At 34.7% G+C, this 25,158-nt stretch overlaps 1 protein-coding gene across 3 annotated transcripts in view; it reads right to left on the reverse strand.

Annotated features, from left to right (window-relative positions):
* Positions 1-20,062, reverse strand: part of LOC136027225 (diphthine methyltransferase-like) — a 36,501-nt gene extending 16,439 nt beyond the window's left edge. The window contains exons 1-2 of one of the 3 annotated variants that reach the window (XM_065704276.1): positions 19,955-20,062; positions 5,480-6,254 (exon numbers count right to left, since the gene is read on the reverse strand). In XM_065704276.1, the coding sequence (XP_065560348.1) occupies positions 5,480-6,086 (607 nt within the window). In that variant the 5' untranslated portion in view covers positions 6,087-6,254; positions 19,955-20,062. Of the gene's footprint in view, positions 1-5,479; positions 6,255-10,807; positions 11,051-19,954 lie in introns of those variants that run through there. The other 2 variants (XM_065704292.1, XM_065704285.1) reach the window with 2 other exon arrangements.
* Positions 20,063-25,158: the final 5,096 nt, after the last annotated feature.

Consider the following 25,158-nt stretch of genomic DNA (forward strand, 5'->3'; position numbering starts at 1 on the left):
AAAAGTATAATGAATATGGCATAAAACTTTACAGTCCCAACTGACGGTGCTAATCTCCGTTTGACGATCTTTCAGTCAGGAAGTGTAATTAGGGTGGGAGCCAGCCATCCTGTGATTTCGCACACTCTTCCTGTTTATCTTCAACAGATTTCTACTAGTACCCATTTAGAGCTGGGTCGACTCTAGCTGAGAGTACAGAGTAAGGCATTGACCAGCGGCAGCATGACTAAACCCTCGTCCTCGAGGATAAAAGATGTCAAATCTAGCGTGATAATCACTCGACTAGGACGGTTCGGCTAGGATTGGCTTCTTGTGACAGCTGGTTCAGCAAAGTAGTTAAAAAACGTTTATCCCTTTCAACCTTGTGTTTTACTTGCTTTCAGGCAAGCTGATTTGCAAACAATGCCGATTATCCTGTGCTAATTAAATATCCAGCAGATTTGTGCCTTTACAAGAACAATAGCTTTAGCTGGTGGCAATTTTAGTTCCTTAGTGTTGTATTCATCTTCTGTTTTATGAGATAGTTGATCCCAACATTTAGAACACTGTAGTAACTATATCAAAACAATGTGCATATCATAATCAGTAACACAATCAGTGCAGCAGACTTTCAAAAGCCAGCTCAATAGTGAACTTTCTTTTTCTCAATCAGCACAGTTGAAGGCTGACTAAACAAAAGCCACATTTTGCTCAAACCAGCAATTTAACCTTCTCACAGCAAAGCTCAAAGCAGCATAGCTCTTACAGTAAATTTCATACTAGAAACTTACTGATTCTTCATACAGAGGCGGCTTTAGGGGTGGGGGACAGAGTGGGCACTCACCACGGGCACAGAAATTTTAGAGGCGCAAAATTTCAAATCAATAATCTAAAGGTTATAAACATCTTTTTAATTTTATTTAGATTCAAATAAAGTAGAGGGCACAGTTGACAATAAGCATGAGCAAATTGAATCAGAAATTTTCATTTTTCCCAAATCTTCATCACCATTCCTTGAAAATAAAAGGAAGCAGACAGAATTTAATTAATTTTAATGTTTTTGTGATAATTTATTTTAAAATTTTGTTAATAAATGAACATTTTTCAAAAATTTGGCCTGAAAATTACTTGGAGACTGGAGGGGAGAGGGAAAGAATAGGTACTAATTAAAGCTTTGCCCCGAGCACAAGAGAGGCCAGAACCGCCACTATCTTTATAAGATCTTGTTTTTCCACTGAAAAGGGGAAGCACCTAGCAACTTAAGAAAAACTACAATTAAACCCCTGTATGAAATAGATGCCGAGAATAAGTGTGATACTTACATTAGCATTAGCCTGGTTTGTGTAGGAAGCAAATTACTTAGCATACTAATACTTTTTAGACTTAGAGATACTGTCGATAAAGTTTTCAGAAAAGAGCGGTGTGGTTTTAAGAAGGGGAAAGGAATCAACTGAATTTTCACTCTTATGTTAATAACTGAGATCAATAAATACCACATTATTAACACCATTAAATTAATAAATGTCTAAGTTATAAAATCCCTTTAGTCCTTAGTTTTATAAATTATGAAAAAGCGCAGGATTCTGCCAATAGAAGAGCTTTAGCAAATATTCTATCATTGTGCAATATAACAGATAAACACATTAAAGTGATTAGTCCTATGTAAGAGAATGAAATCACTCCGTTTCAGGTAGGAACTGATGTTAGTAGCCGGTTTTGTATTAAATCGGGAGTTCAGCAAGGTTGCATTCTATCCCTGTTTATATGGATCATTTTCATGAATTTTGTCCTAAGGAACACAGCAAAGGGTATGGGAGGGCATGGGAACAAATGGAAAAGTATAATTCATACAGACTTAAATTATACTGACAATTTGAGTGCCTAGATGAAAATGTTTGCAAACTGAATGTCGTTTTGGAGAGTCACCAAGTCACCAAGACTAGGAATAAATGAAGTGGAAGTGGTGATGCTGGGTAACAAGAAGATTAATCAAGTGCATAGCTTCCCTTACCTAGGTAGTATTATTTGCAAAGAAAGTAAAGGCTATGAAGATGTTGAAAGTAGAATTCTATTTGCAATTTCTATTTGGTTTACATGAGCTATTTTGAATTGATTTGTGCATTTGAAAACACACACACATAATATATAGATAAATATATATTATATATTATATATGTATATATATATATATATATATATATATATATATATATATATATATATATATATATATATATATATATATATATATATATATATAACTTTTAAATTTATTTAACAGCCTTTTAACTTAATTTATTGGTAACACTTGATTTGTGTGCAGTTGACTTTCCAATATTTCAATATAACAAGAACATGGCATTTCTTATCAATACTTGTCATGCAGTTAGAAGCATTTTTAACTTCATTTTATAAAACATATAAATTTACCCCATTATATATGACAAAAGGGACAAATTATACTACATTTTCCTATAAAAACTGAGATAAAGTTCATTGGTAAGTATTTGCATTTATACTTTTGAAAACAAGATTAATTCAGGAAAGGTTTTTATATTCAAAAGAATAGCATGGTATGACATATCTCGAGATTTGTTTTTATGCTTGAGGTATATATTTTATATGCATCCATTTTGTACTTTCTTTTCTTCTTTATTCTCTTCTTAGAATTTATATTTTGTTTCTATGCTTAGGCTCATCACTTTTTGATTTAATAGGGTAGGTAAAAACAATAACGGTAATAATAATAAAAAGCTTTTGGTTTGGACATTACAATATACTTTGATTAGTTTATAAGACACTTTAAACCTAAAACGAGCAGAAATCAAGTCATATAATACACCAACACTAAACAAGCCCAAATTACTGAAATAAATAAATAAAACTTAACTGAACAAGAATTAAAACTCTAAGGAATAAATCTTAGGCTAAACAATTAAAAATTTGTAAGGTCCAAATTTTGGTATATTGAGTTTAAGTCTCCACCCATTGGCTCAGCAGCTTTTTGGCTTGGACCTCAGCCAAAGCTGTCTCTTAGTAGCCTGTGTAATAACAATGCTATTAATAGGTTTCGAGGCATATAGAGAAGCTGATCTCTTGCAATCACCATCAAACACCAAAAGCACCATTTTTTTATGGACATCGTTACCACAATTGTCTTTTTTGTTTTAGGAGCAAGATATGATTGAGAATTTTATATACATCTTATAATAAACTAACTGCACATTATAAGATATTCAAAACTTTTTTCTCACAAGACTACGTTTGAAAAACTGAAGATATTTTAGAGAAAGACACATACATAATTTTATTTAAAGACAACAAAACTGAAATCCAATCATAAATGATCTGGTCAAGCATATATCTAAACACATTAATTAATCAAGCAGAACAAAACATGAAAATTATCTTTTAATTAAAATAGGGTCGAGATGTGTCTACATTCAAGGGTACCCATATAATAGGGGGTTCATAATGGCCAACAGAAGTTCAAATCTTCTTCATGTATTTTCAATTCGTTTGACTGCAATCCCCTCCTAATCCAAGAACAATTTTTAGTAAAATATGACAAACAAATTATTGCACAGGACTATGGCTGCTTCAACATTCGATTCTTGCATTCCGATATTTTAATTCAAAATGTTACTTCTTGAATCAGGACAGAAATTAATCCCATCCAAAGGAATTAAAAGGAATAGAAACTAATAAACAAAACTTTCCCAAAAAATTTTTACTAAGAAAAGCAAAGGGCAATACTAGAACCTACAATGAGCAGCAATAAAGTCAAATAATCAGTAAAACTTAAAACGTTAAGGCTGAATAATTTTTATTTAACTCCTGGTTATTTTATGCATAAAAAAATGTACTAAATCATTTAAAAGAAAATGTACTAAGATCATTTTTCGAAATTTGAAAATAAAAAACAACAGAAATTGGTCTATAATTCTTGTTTTCAACAGGTAAATTGTGTTGTACATAAAAAAAAGTCTTTTCAACGGCTTTCTGATAAAAATTTCGAGATGGGGAATGGCGTTATATATGCTAAGGGTCCAATTTGATCTTCCAGTCACATAGATTGGGAATTGGTTTAAACAAGGTGCAACCTTTCTGCTAGAAAGTTGGTGGCAGGGGAGGAAGGGCTAGGATGCAGGAATCCCCATTGGCTGATTTTTGTTATCCAACCATACAATACTGAAAATGTTTGCGTGGTTTTATTCATACAAGGTGTAAAATACCTTTCTTTTTGCTAAAAAAAAGCCGGATGGTTAGGGGAAAGGGGGGTTTGAAATAGTCATGGGGATATTTTGTGCCTCGAGCAATGCATATAGGAATTTACTGTATGTTTCCATTTTAAACAAGGTGGTACAGGCTTATCTTTCGGCTAAAAACCTTAGCAGCCGTGGAGGACTAAATGCAGTTTGAACTTTGCTTGTTTTTATCTATGATCAAAACATATCTGGCTTTTACACAAAATTGGAACTTAGCTCGATTTTTCACTTAATCAGACCGCGCGACTTGAGCTTCTAGCTCTTTCAGCCCTGAGCCAGGATTTTAACTCGTTTTGCATTGCATTTCAAAAATTCATCACCTTGGAATTACATAGTTCATACACTGATTCATGAGTTAGCCCCCTTCTGCACTACATCAGGACTTACCTCATTTTCTTCACCAAGTCAAGAGTTGGTTAGAAGATCCATTTTTAGGATTTTTATAATCCATTTTTAGGGTACAGAAGGGGAGTGGGTTGCACCGATCACTGTTAATAGGTAGAACAAATTTTTATAAAACTTCAAATTGCAATTGAATGAGCCCCCTCCCAAGTTTCTATGGCCATTTGTTCTATATAAAGTGGCCAGGAAAAAGTAAACAAATGTTGGACACATGATTCTACTCCGTCAACACTACTGCACTTATTCTTATTCAATACTCTTTTTCAATGAACTTACTTCAAAAAAAGAAGTATTTGGCAGTAGAGAATTTACTTAGATTTTCCCTGATAAAGAAAAGGGGAGGGTAAGAGCTGTCTGGTTAACCGTTAGGGCGAGGGAGATTCCAAAATATTGCTTAAACACTATTTAAAAAAAATACTTTTTACCTTTTTTTACATATATAGCACTTTACAGAAGAAACACCATTATCAAGACTTTTTAACCTATTGAAAATTACCTTACATTATTTATTTTTAGTCTAAATAAGGGGAGGAGGGTGTATTGGTCATTGGTGTATGTATTGGTCATCTGGGTCTACCTCCATTGGTATTGTTACGCCCTTATTAGACCCGAAAATACCCTTACTAAAAGGGCAATTCCTTTCAGGCAGTGAAAAGGCAATTACATTGCCTTTGACTTTGAGCATTGCAAACATTATGGTTCAAACTATTAGCCTAGCTATTTCACTTTTGAAGAGCAAAATATGATTAAAAAGTTTCTTTAAATATAGTAAATAATAAAAACCTTATAAATCTGTTTATTCTGGAGTATCAATGACAGAAAAAACCTACCAGAATACAGAATATTTCTATCCTTTCTATCAAACGCCACTATCCAAGCTTCATGGTCGTGAGGGGTCCAACTGCTTTTAACTGCAAGACTTTCTGTTGAAACATCTAACAACACTAGTGCTCCTGAAGACGTACTAACAGCAGACTGCAGATCATAAAAGTCGCATGAAAGCAAAATGTCATAACAAAGTTGCTTTGAAGCTATATATTTTATTTCCAAACCTGATACAGCCCAAAGTCGAAAATAACCACTCGATTCAACACTTGCCAATATTGGTTTTTCAAGTGACTTCATGAATTTTATATCTAAAATGGCATCACTATCCACAGAGCAAATAGGGTCTAAGGAAGCCATTGACACATTATGAAGGGATAGTTTCCCTATTCGTTCAGATTTTTCTCCATTTTCCAACTGGTAATTCCCACACACAAAGAAATCAGTATATTCTCCAATTGGGCAAAATTCCACACAATCAGCAGTTAATGGTGTTTGATAAGTCTTCAAAGTTTCACATCTATTTAGCACTATTAAAAAGAAAAGAATCAATTTATGTTCTTGCACTTCTTTCAACCTCCATGAGGCATTCACGAACAAGTATTCGGGCATGGACAATGCCTCTTTTTAACCTCTCTGAATTAGTTTTACTTCCAGCATATGTTGGCCTTACATCTTTTCCCATTTCCTCAATGACAGCAAGTAACTGAGCATATTTTGATTGATTAACCAAATTAGAAGAGCTAGATGTTGATTGAACAAAACTTGCTAAGGATGATACTAGAACAAGAAAGTATGTTTTTGAAATGTTCAGTCAAAAAGAGAAGCATTGATTCAAATGCTATTTACTGAATGGAAATGTAGCTAAGAATATAAAATTATGTAAGAAGAATAAATAATTATTTTATTGGGCAATTAAATTGAAAAAAGTGAATTTTACCATAAGTGTTGTGTAAAGAGGCTCTCTAGTTTTAGCCAAAAGAATGAAAAAAGTATATTTTTAGGACATATTTTATCTTTGATAGAAATAAAATAGAACCAGAACAGTAAGTATATTTGCAAAAAAAAGAGGAGATTTTTTCCCAAAAGAAAGTAAATTATATTAAAATACAGAAACACTGGGGGGGTCTAATTGTAAGCCTGAACCAAATTAAAAAAAAAATCTCGAGAATCTTGCTATTTTTCTACAATATATTTTATTTTTCACATTATTTGCCTATTTTTGGCAGTTTTTTTCAGTTGTGCCCCCATTTCAAAAAGAGAATGATGCATACATCCCAACCTTGTATATTGTCCAACTTGTTTGAAAATAACTTAGACTAGACTTCTCATTTCTTCTCTTGCAAACAACTTGGTACCATTCAGGTTTTGGACATTTCTTTGTGTTGACAAGAGATTTGGAACTAATCATTTTGATGCTACACTGATGACAGTGGTCAAGTACAGTCCAGAAACGTGGGCGCTTTGGAAGATGGAGGATAATTTACTGTATGTTTTTCAGAGGAATTGTCTATAGATCGTTTTTTGGTACCTGCCTTCAAATAGTAAGCTGTAAAAAAATGGTTCTATTCTACTTTCTGAGGCTATAATGAGAGAAAGGTTGAGATGGCTAGGACACATATTGTCACAATCATGTTTTAACATTTGCACTGCATACAATAATAGACTGTCTCTATATAAAATAAAGTTATTTCTGAATCCACATACAAGTCTGAAACAAGGTATCACTATCCTTTGAAAAGTATTCAACCTGTTGTTGCTGTTGTATTGATTGTCAAACACTTTTCATAGAAAAACAAAAGATAAAAATACATTATGGGGTTTACTGCTAAACACCCTTAAATTTTTGGTAAGATATGAATAAATGATCTTACAAGTAAACCAAAAAATTTGTCGCCAAGTTTAGGGGAATTTACAGTAGGAACGCCACTTGCCTGGGTAGGAAATTTAAAGTGCCGAAACCCTATAGGCAAGTGTGTATTCTCCTGATGAGCCCTTGTGTTGGGCTGTTGCCTCTGAATTATTTGTCTTTTTTTTACTGTTTTTAATATTTGGTAAATGACGACTTTTACTTACTTACGAAACGACTGCCTGTCCATGGATTATTCTTTATGGTTGATTGTGTACGGCTATGCTGATTGACCTATGTAATTGTATGGATGAGTAGGGTTAAGGCATCATTGAAGTAACTGATCTATACTAATTACTAATGTAGGAAAACAGTCTTCCTTTTCTCCTTCTGTCTTCTTTTTTTTTGTGTGTGTGTGTTTGTGCTGTTGCATTGGTGATTTCTTTTTTCATTATATGTAAGATCTTTGAGAAAAAAGCAAAGGTTTGAAGGCTGTATATAGCCATTTTCCAATGTTGGAGGCGGGGGCTTTTGTATAAGCTACAATAGACCTTAAAGGAATGCCTTGCTTATTTTGAATGTAATTTTGGTAGACTGTAAAATTTTTGACAAAAGCTGCCCCGAGGGAAAAATTTATTATATAATTGTGGAGTAATTTTACCATTTTATTTTAAATCTTTCAATTCTTTTATAATTTTTCTTTAGCAAACTGATCAGTATGATCCTTGGTTATAGTTTTATATGTAGTTTTGTCATTTAGATGTGCATAAATTTTTGTGTTTTAATCTGTCGTATCCATGACAACCAAAAAATTGCTTTTATCTGCTTTAGTTATAATAATGGACAGGTCTTTGCGGAGATTAGATAGAATTCTTAGGTCACGCAAATTATCTGGTTTTATATTGGCGGGAGAATCAAAGAAATCAAATCCGGAAATCAAATCCGCCACAGAAACTTGTTTCGGAGGAAAAGAGAATTTTGGACCTTTTCCAAGAGTTAGAATTTCCAATGGTTCAAGCGTTCTAGAGGACAAATTAACCACAGCCGGTTCAGGAGTGAATCTTGGAGCATATATAGGGTTATTCATTGATGATTCATTTCGTAGGTTTCCAATTTTTTAATAAGTCGTTCCCTGGATAAGTGGAAATCATGACTAAATAAATTTCTTGCAACTTGGTTAAAATCAGCACAAGACAATTTTTCAAATAAAAACTTTTCTAGAGATTTTCTTTCAGAGGAAATGATGTATCTTTTTTGTTTTTTGTCTTTGATAATGTGTATTAATGTTTTTATTAGTAATGTCTGAGCAAATCGCTCTTTTTTCGGGTATTTAAGTGCAATCTGAATCTTACAAACTTGGGAGTAAAATTTTCAAATTTGCAAGATTCCAATAATTTTTGTTGGTTAATAATATTAGCGTTTTTCGCCTAAATTAATGAAGTAAAATATATCATTGGTCAACTGCTCCCCACAAGCAAGACGTAAATAGTGACGAACAAATTAGAATGAATATTTCGGCCCTATGTCCAAGGGCTGTCCTCAGCAATGCAAAAATATATAAGAAGAAACAACTTACAACAGGACAAAATCAATAAAACTAAAATGAATTTTTTTTTTCAAAACAGTCCCAGCATCCTTACCTCAGCGAAGTTCAACCAGGACTGATTAATAAATTGTGATGAAACGAGGCAATTCATTGAAATGAAGGAGAATGATTTAAAAACACATTTTTAATGCCTATTGTTTTTTTTATAATATTTCGTAAGGTCCTTTTTAATTAAATTTTTGTATAGAGCATTTAGTGAATAGTCTCCCAAGTCCCTATTTAAGGAAATATTATTATTAATCTTAAGTCTGATTTCAATTGCTTCTCGAACTACTTGCTTTATGCCTAGGTCATTGCTAATAATGGCGCATTTTTCAAAAAGTATTTTTCTGGCTAGGATCTTCAAAAACATGGCTGCTTAAAGCAGAATCAAAAGAAACGGAAGTAATATTAGAATTCAGAGCTTTGGTGATATCATCCTTATGCTGTTGTAGGCGTTTCTCGGAATCTGGTAAGTTGTCCCTACATAGAATTTGCTACAGCCGCATGGTATTTGATAGACAACTCTTTGGCGAGTAACTGGAGTTTTATCTTTACCAGAACTTAGGAGATTTATGATTTTCAAATTATTGGTAAATACAACATACAGATTATTTTGTGTGCATACTTTTTTAAGATTCCAAGTGATTTTCGGGATAAATGGGAGGTAAATTATGTTTTGGGGCTTATCGGGATTCTCACATGATAAATTATCGTTAACTTTACGGGAGTGTCTTTTCAGTCTATGGTTAATTTTATTATTAATAAATAAAAGAGGATACCCATTTCTAAGAAATATGTCCCTGAAAAAGTCTAGTTCAGCTGTGATGTAGGAATCAGAACAAATGTTTAGGGCACGATCGACGAGAGATATTACAAAGCTCTTTTAACTTGTGGCGAGTGGTTTGATTTAAAATGTAAATATCTATTGTTTTGTGTTGGTTTACTGTAAATAGTGAAACTGAGTTCGTCTAAGCTACATATAATTAGCACATCTAGGAATGAGATTTTATTTGCTATTTCGCAGGTTAACCGATACTGAATCCTTCTTTTTGTAGATATTATGGTGCAATTGTTTCATGGAATCAAAGAGTGGTGATTATAGAACAACAAAACACCAAAACAAGAGGTTTCAACCATTTGCCTTACCTAGTATTCTGTTAAAAACAGATAGCTTTCAAAATTTACTTTTTCCCATATTAAAAAAAAAAACAAAACAGAGAACCAAACTAAACCAAATTAAGGTCCAAAAAAAGTAATGTGGTCCCCAATGGGAACATTGGGTGCTAATGGGTTATGTTAGAAATTATTAAAGCACAGGCAAAAACAGCAGTTAGATCATGTTTCGGCAAAACACCCTAAATTGAGATAAGGCAGAACATCCAAGATCATCCATTTCTGAAGTGAACAATATCATTATCAGAAAACGCTGTATCTCTACTTATGGTGCATTTTTGAGAATATTTTTCTAATGTTTTACTGCTTAACAGAGAATTTTACAGAAAAAGAAAAAATATTCTAACTGGTTCTAACAAGAGGAATATTCAGAACTGATCATTTAAGACTTGATTGAGCACTGGATGTCAATATACTGATCAGACGAAATTAATGAAGCCCTATAAATTCGTTTAGAAAAAAAGCCAACTCAGAAAAACAATTTTGCCTAGACACAGTCAATTTACTGTCAACAAGTGTTGAGAAAAATATCAATTATTTTGGGTCGCCTACCTTCACTAGCTTTTTTAAAAGGGTTTTCTTAAACAAGAAAAAAACAAAATAAAACTTCTTTCAGATGCCAAGTCTGTCATTTCCCTCAATTCAGGATAATCCTTCTAATTCAAAGAATATTCAAAGACAATAAATATAATTCAAAGACAATAACTTCAAGTTTGCTGTTACCTGTTGCCTCTAGTTCTCACACATATTCTGCTACAGAGACCCTGCCTACCAACTCCGCCAAGGATAACGAGCTGTCACCACCAACTTTTCCACAAATCTGACACAGATAGTGAAGTGAAACATTCCGATCAGCTGCCAGAAACATCAAGAGATGATACAAGAACCAAGATGCAGCAGATGGAGACAACGCACCCAAGTAGCAGTACATCCTCCTTGCTTGACACTGGCACCACACCCTCCTCTGACTTCAGTTTCACAGTGATACTGAAAGAGACAGACTAACTAACATCTGGAGATATAGCGTTTTTTCTTGATGAAAGATGGAAGCCAAAGATCCAAGCCAAAGCTCTTACTTCAATACAAAGACAAAAGGGAGATGAAGTTACTCATCGACTTAACATTGAGCTTCTTGCCCAGTTTCCTTGGTTTGCAGTGAGCCATCACCAAAAACACAAGGGACTATGGTGTAGTGTTTGTGCCATAATGAGAATCTCCAATAGCGGTTGAGGGCAGTCAGCTGTGTCCGGGAGTAGGGGTTGAGGTCAAAAAATGGGTCGGCTTGTCAAAAAAGAACTGAAGGACAACTCAAATCTCACTTGAAATGATAGTGCACTTACACAACATGCCAATTCACAGTATCATATGAATTACTAGTGTAGAGCTGCAGTGCTTTGTTCAAACAAGACCATCCAGATGTTAGGAATACCTTGGACTCTGAAAGAATAAAAAAAAAATACACCAGATCTGTGAACTATTTATAAGCATGGTGGAAATAATTAAACTCTGTAGGACACAGAATATACCCCTTTGTTACAACCAGGACAATGGTAAGCTTGATATCAGGGCCCTAACATAGTCACAGCTATGTTACACAGAAACATCTATGCTAGCTATGTTACAAACAGCTATTTTACTCAGAAACATCTAATGTCAGACAACAGTAGAGCTGAGACCCTCACTGGTCTTTTTACCACAAGATTTGTAGAGAGGCATGAGGCAGTTAGTTGGTTCTGGGATTCCTTCGTGTCTATTATTTCTGCTCTGGAGGAGATGGAAGGCTGGCTGGACCAAGAGGCCAGTAGTAAAACACATCTACTACATTCTTGCATTGAGAAGTAAGACATGTAGATTGGACTGGTCTGCTTGAATTAATTTTCTTCTCTAATGAAACCATTGGCAGAGTCACTTTACCAAAAGGATGGTGATCTTGTGAGAGCTTTAAACCCATGAGCAGCATCAAGACAACATTAGAGGAAATGCAAACCTGTGCAGAGTTCCAGTCTCTCTACACAGAACTTGAGAACATGGAAAAAAATTGATGTTGCCCTGAAAGTTTTCCAAAAACACACAGCCTCAAGCTCTGTGTACCAAACAGGAGTACCAAATCTAGATACAGAAAACTATTACAGGATGGCGGTATTCATCCCAGCCCTGGATGCCATTCTCCTTGATTACTCTGAAAGAGAAATCAAGCTATCATTTTTCTAATGTGGCTAAAATTTCATCACCAATTCCAACAATTGTCCATAGGAAGAATTGGGACAATCTGAAGGAAGGGTTCAAGAAGTAAAAAGACCTTCTTAGTGGCACATGCACTGATTTGAAAATGGAATTCCAGATGTGGAAATGCCACTGGTTGAACATAGGAACAGAGAAGCTGAAGATTGTCATTTCAGCTCTCAACAACTGTCAGGAGCAGATTTTCCATAACATCTCTGCGTTGCTCACAATCCTTTCAATGCTTCCAAATTCAACATGCAAGGCAGAATTTTCTCCTAGGTGAACATAATGTGTTCTGCACTCAGAAACACAATGTCAGAGGAGAGGTTAGAGGCACTGTTGCTTATGCAAATAGCCTATACACAAACAAACTGCTGAAAACCAAAGATGTAATAAATTTGTTTGCCATCAGAAAAGCTTGGAGACTAAGTCTGATACTCAAGTATGACCTTTTCTTTCTTTTTGTTCAATTTTTTGCACCTGGAATCTGATAGAAGAAAGGAGACTAACCACCCAGCTACAACTCCTCTTATCCCACAATACAAATCAGATCTAAATAAACAAGACTTACAGACTAACTAACAAATCTGTCAAGAAGAGAACCAGGTCTGAAAAAAATTAAGGAGGTATGGGTGAAATACTCCCTGCTACTACTACTAGTAGTGGTATTTAGATTAGTAATGTGATTAAGGTGATCTGGAATAGTGGAGATGGGATGGTATGATATAGATTAAAAGAGATAGCATGGTATGATATAGATTAGTAGAGATAAGACAATCTAGATTAGTAGAGGGAGATCTTAGATTTGTATGTGTGGGAGAAGGGGGAGTGAGATAGAGAATAGAAGTGACAAACAGTAAAAAAAAAGTGAAAGAGCGCACCCACATATACATACAGAAACACATGCACAAATACAAGCCCACATATGCAAACACACACAAAAAAATGAAATAAGAAAAAGTTATATATACATACTTATACCTACCCTCTCTTCTACTCTACTATTACTAATTAAAAAAAAAAAAAATACTGTTTTCCTTCTTTAATAATCAAGACAGATAAACACTTGAATGAGGCCTTAACCTTACTCAACCATCCAATTACCTAGGACAGTTTTTCAAATTAATATTTTGGAATATAACATAGCTCCAAATTACCATAAAAAAATGGCTAGGTTTTGGGGGTTGGTTCTATTGTTAAGTGTGGGGGTGGCAGGAGTGGTGCTGGAGAACCTTCACATTGGTGAACCTAATATCTTTTATATATTGGTTCCTAATAATCTAACTCCAGCATTTCATTAGAATTTACACTGCCAAACACAATCTATGAATCTTTTAAGATAATTTAAAGGAATGAGACATTAAAATGTTTTTCCTTATTATTTGGATTATCCCTAATCTCGTGGTACCGTAAGTGTTAATTTAAGGGACCTACCACAGTATTGGGCTTTATACATTTAGACTTTTAAGCCGTTTAATCTATTTTCAATTCTCTTGGACCTCTGCATCTTCTTTGTTTTCATTGTTTTAATTATACAGTGTTGCTGGTCTATAGTTGCCAAGTATTTGTTTCCCAAAAATCCACAGAGTAAGTACACTGAGTTGTTGATCTTCTACATTTGAAGAAACCTGTGCAGGAGAAAGCAATAATGAACACGAAGGGCCATATTGGTAGTGGTGTGATATCCATCCTTGAACTGCTGGGGATAGGTGATTTAGGTATCTACACTTCCCACTGGTCTGACCCCCCCCCCAAGTTTCTGAAAACCCTGACAAATTGTCATCTGTCACCTGAACGTTACACGAGTTTGATGCATATACACAGTCTCAGTCCAAGAAGATGAGGAGCTTTGTTTCTCCCAGCTATGTCAACCAAAGGCAACATTCAAAAATAAGTGCATTGAAAACTGACCAAACACATGCTGAAAAGGATCCCGAGTGGAAACCAAATGCCAGCCATTTCAAGGAAGGGAAGGTTTACAAATTGTACATAAAACCAAACCCGAGAATTACAGACCTATCAGCTTGACAAGCCTGGTCTGTAAACTCATGGAGGAAATCCTTAGAGATGGCATCATTGAACCTTCCAGTATAGTGGAGAGTCTGTTCTTGCAGTATTCTTCAATGTGGAAAAGGCCTTTGACTCAGTCCCCCACTCTGAATTACTAAACCAGGTCAAAATCTTCAACCTGGCACCCTCCATTACCACCTGGATAGAGCCAATTTCCTCAAAAGCCAATCCCAGCAAACAAGAATCAATTAATTTTCTCCAAGTAAAGTCATGTAGAAAGCAACATCATTCAGGGCAGCACCCTTGGGCCCACACTGTTCCTACTCCACATACACTCTGCCACCACAGGGCTAAGCAGCCCCCACAAAATCTATGCAGACAACACAAAGATATACAGTACATACAACAGCCAAGACAACATAGACGCCCTGCAAAGAGGCATCAAAATTTTCACTTCAGACCTTTCAAATCTTGGCGTCAAACTCAACATCATGAAGTGCAAAGTAATGTGGATTGGAAGACTGAAAGACAGCTGCCTCTCTCATCTAATGATTTGAACAAGCTGGGCAAAACACACACTATGCCAGTCAAAGATAAGGAAAAAGACCTTGGCATCATCATTGACAACAAGCTCAAATTCACCTCCAAACCAATACAGCAGCCAACAAAGCTAATGGGGTACTGTCTTTGATCCATTGATCTCTAAGTACTTCAGAAGGAAGACACTCACCCAGCAGTACAAAACTCTAGTCCAGCTCATCATCAAGTATGGAAACATAGTCTGGGGGCCATCCTACATTTGGGACTGCAAGCCATGGAAAAGGTTTGTTGTAAAGCAACCATAATGATGCCATGCCTAAGAGGGAAGCCATACAAAGACCACCTAAAAACTCTTGAGCTGCCAAGTCTGTCAAACAGATATAAGAAAGGAGATGCCATCCAAATGTTCAAGATGAAAGCCAAAATAGAAAATCTGCCCTTCAAAAAGCTCTTCAGGAAAACAGCCATAAACCAAGCCAGAGGCCACTCAGAAAAGGTGCACAAGCCAGAAGCCAGAAAACATGCCTGTGTAAGCTTTTTCTCAGAGCAAGCAGTTGACACATGGAACAACCTGTCTGAACATGCCATCCAAGCACCAAACATCAATAGCTTCAAAAACAGAATTGACAAGTCCTGGGAGAAACACAGCAACAAATTCAATGCATTTGCAGAGTGGCCAACATAACATACAGATCAATCAAGTACAAACCCATCAAGCAGACAGAGGGCATCAAACAAGCAGGTCAACTGCCAGATGGTGCTGAACAACTTTAAGTAAGTAAGCAAGTAAATTTTTAGGTTACAAATCACACAATGTGTGATTGGTTACAAATCACACAAGGCTATCAAGGGTAAGTAAAGGCTTTTACCCCTTACTCTTAAGCCTTACCCCCATGAGACACTGATTTTTCTGTAGTTTACAATTTAAACAAGGAGTAGAATATATGTTCAGGGATGTGTAAATTGATCTTGTTCTAGTTTACATTTCAGATTAAAGAAGGGGGGATGTACAAGCTCAAAATATACCATTGACATATTTTGTCAGAATTTTTTTTTATTAATACCAAATATGGTATGCTTTCAAGCTTGTCGCACTTGGAATTCTCCTACTAAAACAAAACTTCAAATGGCTACTAGATTGCCAGCTATAAGATGGATGGAACATGAAATCAAATGAATTAACAGGCATTCTACTGGCATATGATTGTAAGAGAAAGGCATATCTAGAATGGCTATAGTAGAAAATAGAACTATTTTACATTATAATATTAATACTCTGAGATAATGTACATTACATTATTTCAATATAAATATCTATTTATATTATTATACTATATTTTTCTCTATCATTATTAGACTTGTATGGTTTTCCAAGGAATTAGAAACTTCAAGTATATTTGGGTATTAAACCCTGTTCTGGTAGGGGTATGATTTATAGTAAACATCATATTATAAATACCTTCCTTTTTGAAAAAAATCAGCTTTGACAGTAGGGGGCATGACCCATTCCATGTTTTAGTTCTGGTTTGAATTAAAGAATCATTGAAAATAGTATCCCTTGACAATTCTTTGGTTGTTGTGGAAAGCCTTCAAAACGTTTTCTATCTGCAAAAGCAACAAGGCAGGATCCCCACACTTCAAGTGCTCCACAGCACCCAGGCACGTGGTTGGTTTCCAGTCTTTTTATGAAAAGTGTTAGAATCTTGTAGTGGATCAGAGGGCTGTTTTATATTTCCCTACATCTTGTAAAAAAAGTTGTATTTCTACTCTTAGAAATCAGAAGTTTCCCCATTAATCAATTATTTTATCAAGCTCTAAAGAAAAAAAAGAAAAATTTGTTTGGCCTACTCATTAAAAAAGTTTCAATGAAACTGTAGTAATTTATTCATCAAAGAATCTGCTTGTGTCTGTTGTTAATATACATTTTACTGCTATAGGAAAATAGTAGTGGCTTTCAAAGAGGTTTCTTTGTTGTTTTACATCAGCACCAACCAGATTCAAACAAACTGGTTGGACAAAAGTGATATCCACAACCCCACCTATCATTACACTTGAATCACATTGGCACTGTTGGTCCAGTGCCCCCCCCCCCTTCAAGATTATTTTTTTCTAGATCCATCCCTGGCTTATTAGCAGATGATTCAAAATAATTAGTCCCATTTGTGACCCCAAGAGCATTATAGGGCCTCTAAGCAGATCTCAATGTACTCTCAATATGGGCAAAAACCTGACAACCAGAATTAAATGTCTAGAAATGTAACACTATACACTTTGGAGCTAATAATCCTCATAGCCATTACTTTATGGACTCTAATGATAGTTCCAAATACCCAGTCACAACCAGTCATTAGAAAAGAGATCTAAGAATCTTGGTAGATGACAAGCTCAAATTCAACTTCCACAGGCAGTTTTTTTTATAGCCAAAGCCAGCCAAACTTTTGGTATAATAAAGAGGATGTTCTGCAGTAGATCCCTGCAGTGATTACCAAGCTCCTAAAGGGCCTGATCTAACCTGAATTAGAATTTGGGATGCCTATTGTTATTTAGTTAACAATTTAAATCAACCAATTCTGGAATCTGTCCAGCAGGGAGCAACAAAATGCAAAAGGGGTTTCCGAAACTTGCCATAGATCTACAAGGCTCAAAAGATTACCTCTTACATACTAACATAGGAGTGTATATGTTTTAAATGTATACAAACAGGTCTGAACCCATGATATCATCCTAAAACCTCCTTAGCCAGAATACAGTCATATACCCTAGTACTGAAGCATTTAAGTTAAGTGTTGACAGAGAGTGGTTAAGCAAGTCATGGTACAGAGTTTAGGACCTGCCTAATGAGCAGAGTCACTATCATCATTGACTGGCACTTACATGACTTGACTTTATTGCTAGGCAAGCATGATTTTAAGACAGGCCAATTATCACAAATGCAAATTTAACTGTAAAAAAGGGTAAAATTATAGCAAACAATATTACTGGCTTTTGTATAAAGTGAATATACCACTTGTTGTCCTTTTTATGCTCTTTACAAATATAATAATGGCTTTTTTATAATAATTTTATAAAAATATATAATTTTTATAATATATAATAATGGCTTTTGTATAAAGTGAATATACCACTCAATGCCTTTTTTTTATGCTCTTTACAAATATAATAATAGCTTCTACTGGAAATTCAGATTTAAGCACTTTTTGACCTCTTAAAAATGACCTAAATATGGGGTATAAAAAAGGCTTAAATATTGGTCTCAAACTTTATAACACTGGACTCAAACTTACCATTTCATTATAAATCCATTTTTTTTTAATGTAATATTATCCACAAGCACTGATTTTCCATGATTATATTGGACAAATAAATTTTATCAATGTTACAACATTTTCTTCATCCTTGCCACCAAAATTTCAATTAAAGCATGCATTTTTGATCATTTCTTACAAAATAATAGGATATTTGAAATTGCAAATCTGTAATAGTTTATAAACAAATTTGGGCTATTTATTTGCACATCAGGGGGGTGGGGTTAAATCATAGCATATATTAAATATGTAAACTAACCATTGCTGTATTTAATATAGTTAAATTAATAGCAAACAATATAACTGGCATTCATAATAGCCGGCTTCATATTTTTGACCAAAAACACATGCTTTTATTTAAAATTTGATGTCAAGGAAGAAGAAAACATCATAACATTGGAAAAATTAATTTATACAAATTAATATTGGAAAATCAGTGCTTGTGGATTATATTACATTAAAAAAAAATGGATTTATAATGAAAAAGCAAGTATGAGACCAATGTTATAAAGTATTTAAGGTTTGGGACTAATTTTCTTAGCCTTTTTTATTATACCCCATATCTAGGTCATTTTTAAGAGGTCAAAAAGTGGTTAAATCTGAATTTCCAGTAGAAGCAATTATTATATTTGTAAAGAACATTACACTAAACTCTATCTTCTCTACTGTGGAAATATATGAATATCCACCACATGGTAAAGTTTGTTTATAACACAAAGGGATGTTATACTCAGACTCAGGATACAATTTTGGGTATATATTTGTATATTAAGGGGATGGGGGTTTATGATCTGTAAATATACCCTATAGGTTCTAAGAAGTTCATGCATTTCTTAGAAAAACTGGAAAAACAAAGAAAGAAGAGAAGACAAAGGTTTTCTCCTGCAAAATGTGTTAACTGTGATTATTCTGCATTTTATGGAGTAAAAATTCTTTCAGTAAAATTCTAGTTAATTGACTTCTAGCTATCTCAGACAGGGTTTAGGTTAAGAAAATGAAACTTTCAGGGATGGGTCTACAGGCTAAAGTATGTCCCAGGAAGGTCTTTTAAAGTGCCCACCTCCACTCCTTCTCCCTCTAGAGGGCCCTGAAATTTGCCTACATGACAAAACATTTTGTCATGTGTTGCCTACATGAAAAAACACAAAACATTTTGACAAAACAATATTTTACCTTAATTTTCAGTTACTAGTTCTGCCTTTAGTTCTGAAAATGCAATTCCTGTTATTTGAGTAGAACTTTAATCCATTTCAATGTTGTTTTTCTTTTTCAAAATTTAGGAAATGTATTTGCATACCTTTAAAACCTTATAAAATGGAGAGGAGTAAAGTTATGAAGCTGAAAACAATTTTGTTGTACTTCAATTAAGCAGAAGATCTAGCCTATTTGCAAGGTTTCACTTTTATAACACACATATTTTTAAAGGACATCTAATGTCAGGGCCCTCTAGAAGGATAAGGAGTGGAGGTAATTGTTTCAAAACACCTTCTTGGGATATACTAGTCTGTAGATTCATCCCTGAAAGTTTCATTTTCCTAACCTAAACCCTTTCTGAGATAGCTAGAAGTCAATTAACTAGAATTTTACCTTCTATTCTTGACATGTTTCTTTATGTCCAATTTGGCTCCTAGGCTAAAACTGGTTGGCTAATTTAAAATTAACTATCTGATCATTAAAATTGCTCTCTGCATAACCCTTGAGCAATTAAAAGTAAAAAAATGGTTTTCCTTTAATTATAGAGTTAGATAACCCTTGTTGAACTGAATACCACTAAGAAATGTAAGCTACTAACTTTCATCAGTATTCTGTGACATTTCTAGGCTATATTGGGTGTGTTCCAGCTGACGGTTTTCCAGTAACTGCGCGGTAACTGCCCATTTCTAACTGCGGTAGAGCCAGTGGGAACGGCACAGTAAGCTGACTAGCAGTAGCGTCATTTTCGAATTAAATGCACGTGTTTAAATTTAAGGGACAGTTTAATGCTGATTAGTATAATTTTTTTATTCCTTCTGTTTCAGAGCATTTAGAGAGGTTCTAAGCCAACCATGGGCATTTGGCTGTCACAAATGATTTTGCTCAAATGAACTGGTGAAAAATAGATAGGTCATATACTTTTTCTCTTTTTTTATTATTTGAAGACTAGAAAATCACAAAACTAAGCATTCAAATAGCTTGATTGTATCTTAAGCATATACAATCCCTGATGGAGTTTTGTTGATACCTGTCTTAAATTGATTTGTCTAAATAAAGTGGGCCTATAGCATTTACAGGATAGTAGTGGGACAACTATAGCAAGTTTTTTTTCAATATTCTACTTTTTTAAAAATAATTATTGTTCTCTGGTCAAATTTGTGTTCCTTGCTAAGTGATAGGCACTCTGGGCTGGAATGCTTTGTCCAAGGGGTACAGGTTTAATTCCTGGCATTGTCAGTTTATTTTGTTTTGGATAGGGGTTGGTGATATGACTAACCTCAGCTAAAATTGGCCTAACTTTAAATGAGTACAGATGGAAATCTAGGGACAGTAAGAAGGAAGGGCATGCAAGAGCATAGGCTGGCTGGTCCCTAGCTTCCTATTGCACTACCTGGCTAAAGGACCACAAGGTCCTTTACTGGCCTACTGACTTAGCCATAGAAACTTTCTTTCAAACCCATTAAATATAAGTAAAAATGAAGAATACCAGTATGATGGTCCTTCTATTTCACTGAAATGTGGATGTATGGACAAGAGTGTGGGTCATGAGAGATAGCTTATGAATGTAATTGGGGTGAATGTTCTGCAAGATTAAAAAAATTTATGACTGTTGCTCAGGTTGGCAACTGAGCACAGAAGTATAATTTTGTTATTTGTTTTTCTTTGTGACTATCATGCTTATTTAATGTCCAGTATTTTAAAGTTAATCTTCTTTAATTTGTCTTTAATTGCCATGGCCCTAGGGCTTAAATACAATAAAACCTACTTATATCCATTGATTTTCTTTAAATAGATAGTAGCTCTATGTTTCCTAGCTTCAGTAAATTTAAATGTAATTGTGAGACCAGGAATTACAAAGTAGGTGAAAACTTGCAAATGAACCTCTGGTATCAATAAAAATTTGTAAGAAATGGATATCAATTTAAAGATTAAAAAAAACTGTTAGAAAACAAAGAAGACAAATGAATAAACAAAAGTACCCCTTTACAACCATTTAATGAATTGTCACAAATATAGGTCACCCTTAAGATTGAAATGAACAAAGCTTCAATTATGAATCCATTTTCCTTTAAACAGACTGAAGGGGCAAACCTCCAAGCTTTGACAAATTCAATCTCACTTTTGGGCATTCTCACCTTTCCTTTTCAAAGGAAACTTTCTTTGGATGTTTCCCATCCAACTAAAAACAACACGGACAGCATCAGGTACAAGTGACCTTCTACTTAGCCTACATACCAAAGGGAAAAGCATGCATCTCTATACTATAATTTACCTCCAACCTGCCTAATGTGCAAATATATAGCCAAAATTACGTAGTTCCAATGTACTCTGTCACCTGTTACCTTTTCCCCCATTCTTGCTTTGTTTACAGTTGCTTCAATTAACAGGGAGTTAGAGGTTGAGGGATAGATTTGCAGAATCAATGGGAAACATGTAACTTCAGCTATAAATATTTTTGAAGGTCATCAAAGATCAAGGCCCTCTAGAGCAAGAATGAGTAGAGATGTGTACTTTGAAATACCTTCCCAGGACATACTTTAGCCTGTAGACCCATCCATGAAAGTTTCATTTTCCTAACCTAACGCATTTCAGTGATAGCAAGAAGTCAATCAACTAGAATTTTACTGGATAAAATTACCATCCTTTGGAATAGACTCTGAATAGTCTACCCTAGCCTACTTCTTCAATAGGATTAAAGACAGTCTCAGAATAATGATTTGGCAGCCCATAAATCCTCAACTTATCTGTAATACTTCACCTAGGCCTGTTTACAGAGCCTAAAAGGAGTTAATGCTTAAAATGCTACCATGTGGCAATTTAATGGAGCCTCAATGTTACCTGGAAGAAGTCAATTCTTAGAATGATTCCAAATGGCAATTTAAGGTAATAATTATGCCTGAATATGCCAGAAAACATGGAAATCTTTAAATTAAATAATAAGTTTTTCATTGATTTAACCTACTTGCTAATAGATAGCTTACTACTCAGGGTGTCCTTTAATGTTGATCCCAAAATATGGTGATTTACTAACCTGGCTCAGATCCCTCTTTCTTTTGCAAAATCACTGTCCCACCTTCTTCCAAGCAAATAACTTCATATTCCATTACTTCATTCTTGTCCATATTTATTTTTTGTTGAATGAGATTTTTGTTGAAGAAGGTGAATTATGTACTTACTGCGCTAACCATTCTTTTGAGCACGGTAAGAAAATCACTTACTGCGGTTACTGCCGGCAGTAACTATTCTCGTTCCCAGTGGGTTGGGCAGTAACCATTTTCCCGCTAGGAACGGAAGTAGTAACCATTCGGTTACTACAGTAAGTCCCTGGAACACACCCATTGAAAAGGCTTCAGAAATTCGTGGATCTTCTTCTTCTTATTCAGCAGACGGGCTAATCAGTCGATACTATTTAGCTCTTTTCCTTTTGGCTCACTCTGTGGGACAGTGTTGCCAGATTGGCTTGTTTCAAGCCCCGGTGGCTTATTTCTGTGGGCTGGGGCGGGCGTTTTTTTCGCGGGCTTGGGGCGGGAAACTGGGCTTATTCTTTTTTAATTTGCTCGTTTTGGGCTTTTTCTACTCAAAAGAATAATATTTTTTTTTTAAGTTCAAGTTCGTTCTTTTACAAAACTGTCGAGGAAAGAAGGCGAACAGATTTAAGAAAAAGTTTAACTATACCCTACGATTCACTAAAAAAGAAGAAGAAAATAAGTAAAGTGAGTCACAAAAAACTATTTATTACGGCAGATTACTAGTTACAACTATTGAATAGAGACGTTTTAAACAGTTCGTTGTACCGAACTGTAGTAAGGAGCGACCCGGCTCAATAGTAAACGAAACTCTAAAAAACGGAATTTTGACGCTAAAAGATACATGAAAAGAATTGAATTTTAATGCTGATTTTAAATATATAAGTTTCATCAATTTTAGTCTTTGTCATCAAAAGTTACGAGCCTGAGAAAATTTGCCTTATTTTGGAAAATAGGGAGAAACCCCCTAAAAGTCACATAATCTTAACCAAAATCACACCATCGCATTCAGCGTATCAGAGAACCCTGTAGCAAAAATTTGAAGCTCCTATTTACAAAATTGTGGAATTTCCTATGTTTTGCCATGAAACAGATCACAGGTGCGTGTTTATTTATATTTTTTCCCAGGGGTCATTGTATCTATCATGTGATCCTACAATGTCGCAAGAGGGCTCATTCTAACGGAAATGAAAAGTTCTAGTGCCCTTTTTAAGTGACCAAAAAATTGGAGGGCACCTAGGCCCCCTCCCATACTCATTTTTTCCCAAAGTCAACGGATCGAAATTTTGAGATAGCCGTTTTGTTCCGCATAGTCGGAAATCATAAAACTATGTCTTTGGGGATGACTTACTCCCCCGCAGTCCCCGTGGGAGGGGTTGCAAGTTACAAACTTTGACCTGTGTTTATATATAGTAATGGTTACTGGGAAGTGTATGGACGTTTTCAGAGGATTTATTTTTTGGTTTGGGAGGGAGAGTTGAGGTGGGGGGGCTACGTGGGAGGATTTTTCCATGGAAAAACTTCTCATGGGGGATGAGACTTTCAACGAAGGGGGCGCAGGATTTTCTACAATTGCTATAAAAAAAACAATAAAAAATAAACATGAAAAAGTTTTTCAATTGAAAGTAAGGAGTAACATTAAAACTTAAAACGAACAGATATTATTACTTATATGAGGGGTTCTAAAAATACTTTAGCATAAAGAGCGGGGTAATTAAGAGGAGATAAATATCTCGCTCTTTATGCTAAAGTATTTTTAGTAATTTCAACTATTTATTCTATGGTCTTTCTGATTCAGGGGTCATTCTTAAAGAATTGGGACAAAAGTTAAGATTTAGTTTAAAGAGCGAGGTATTGACGAAGGGACAAACCCCCTCATATACATAATAGAAAAATAAGAATATAAAAGTTTGTTACGTAAGTTAATTCTTAAGTTACGTATATTTTTTACTCACAAAACGTTCGTTAAAAATTAAAAGTTCTAGCTGCCTTTTTAAGTAGCCGAAAAATTGGAGGGCAACTAGGCTTCATTCCCCACCTCTTATTTCTCAAAATCGTCTGATCAAAACTAAGGGAAAGCCATTTAGCAAAAAAAAATTATATGCAAATTTCATTTTTATAATTTATGTGCGGAGAGCCAAAATCAAACATGTATTAATTCAAAAACGTTCAGAAATTAATTGAAAAAACTAGTTTTTTAACTGAAAGTAAGGAGCGACATTAAAACTTAAAACGAACAGAAATTACTCCGTATATGAAATGAATTGTCCGCTCTGCAATCCCTAGGTCTTTACGCTAAAGTTTGACTCTTCGCCACAATTCTACTATTTGAAACAATTAAAAACTTTAGTGTAAAAAGCGAGGGATTGCGGAGGGGACAACTCATTTCATATTCGGAGTAGTTTCTGTTCGTTTTAAGTTTCAGTGTCGCTCCTTCTTTTCAGTTAAAAAACTAGTTTTATTTTATTTAATCATCTATAAAAGGTAAGACGCCAAATACAACATTGTTTTTGAAACAGATGGAGATAGACTTCATAACCCCCAAGCACTTTCCAAAAAAAAGTTGAAAATCCAACGAAAAAGCTTAATATTCTACGTTTTCCTGATTATTCTAGCAAATAATGTTGAAAATAAAATACGAAATTATTTTTTAATAGGAATTTTTTCTGTTTGCACCTCAAGGTACGAATAGGAATTGAATAAGAACCCATCGGTTTCTTTAAAAAGAAAAAAAAAATGCCGGAATTCTTCAGATTGTGTGAAATTCATATAAAAA

The sequence above is a fragment of the Artemia franciscana genome, chromosome 1 (genome assembly GCF_032884065.1).
Source record: "Artemia franciscana chromosome 1, ASM3288406v1, whole genome shotgun sequence".
In the NCBI taxonomy this organism is placed as follows: Eukaryota; Metazoa; Arthropoda; class Branchiopoda; order Anostraca; family Artemiidae; genus Artemia; species Artemia franciscana.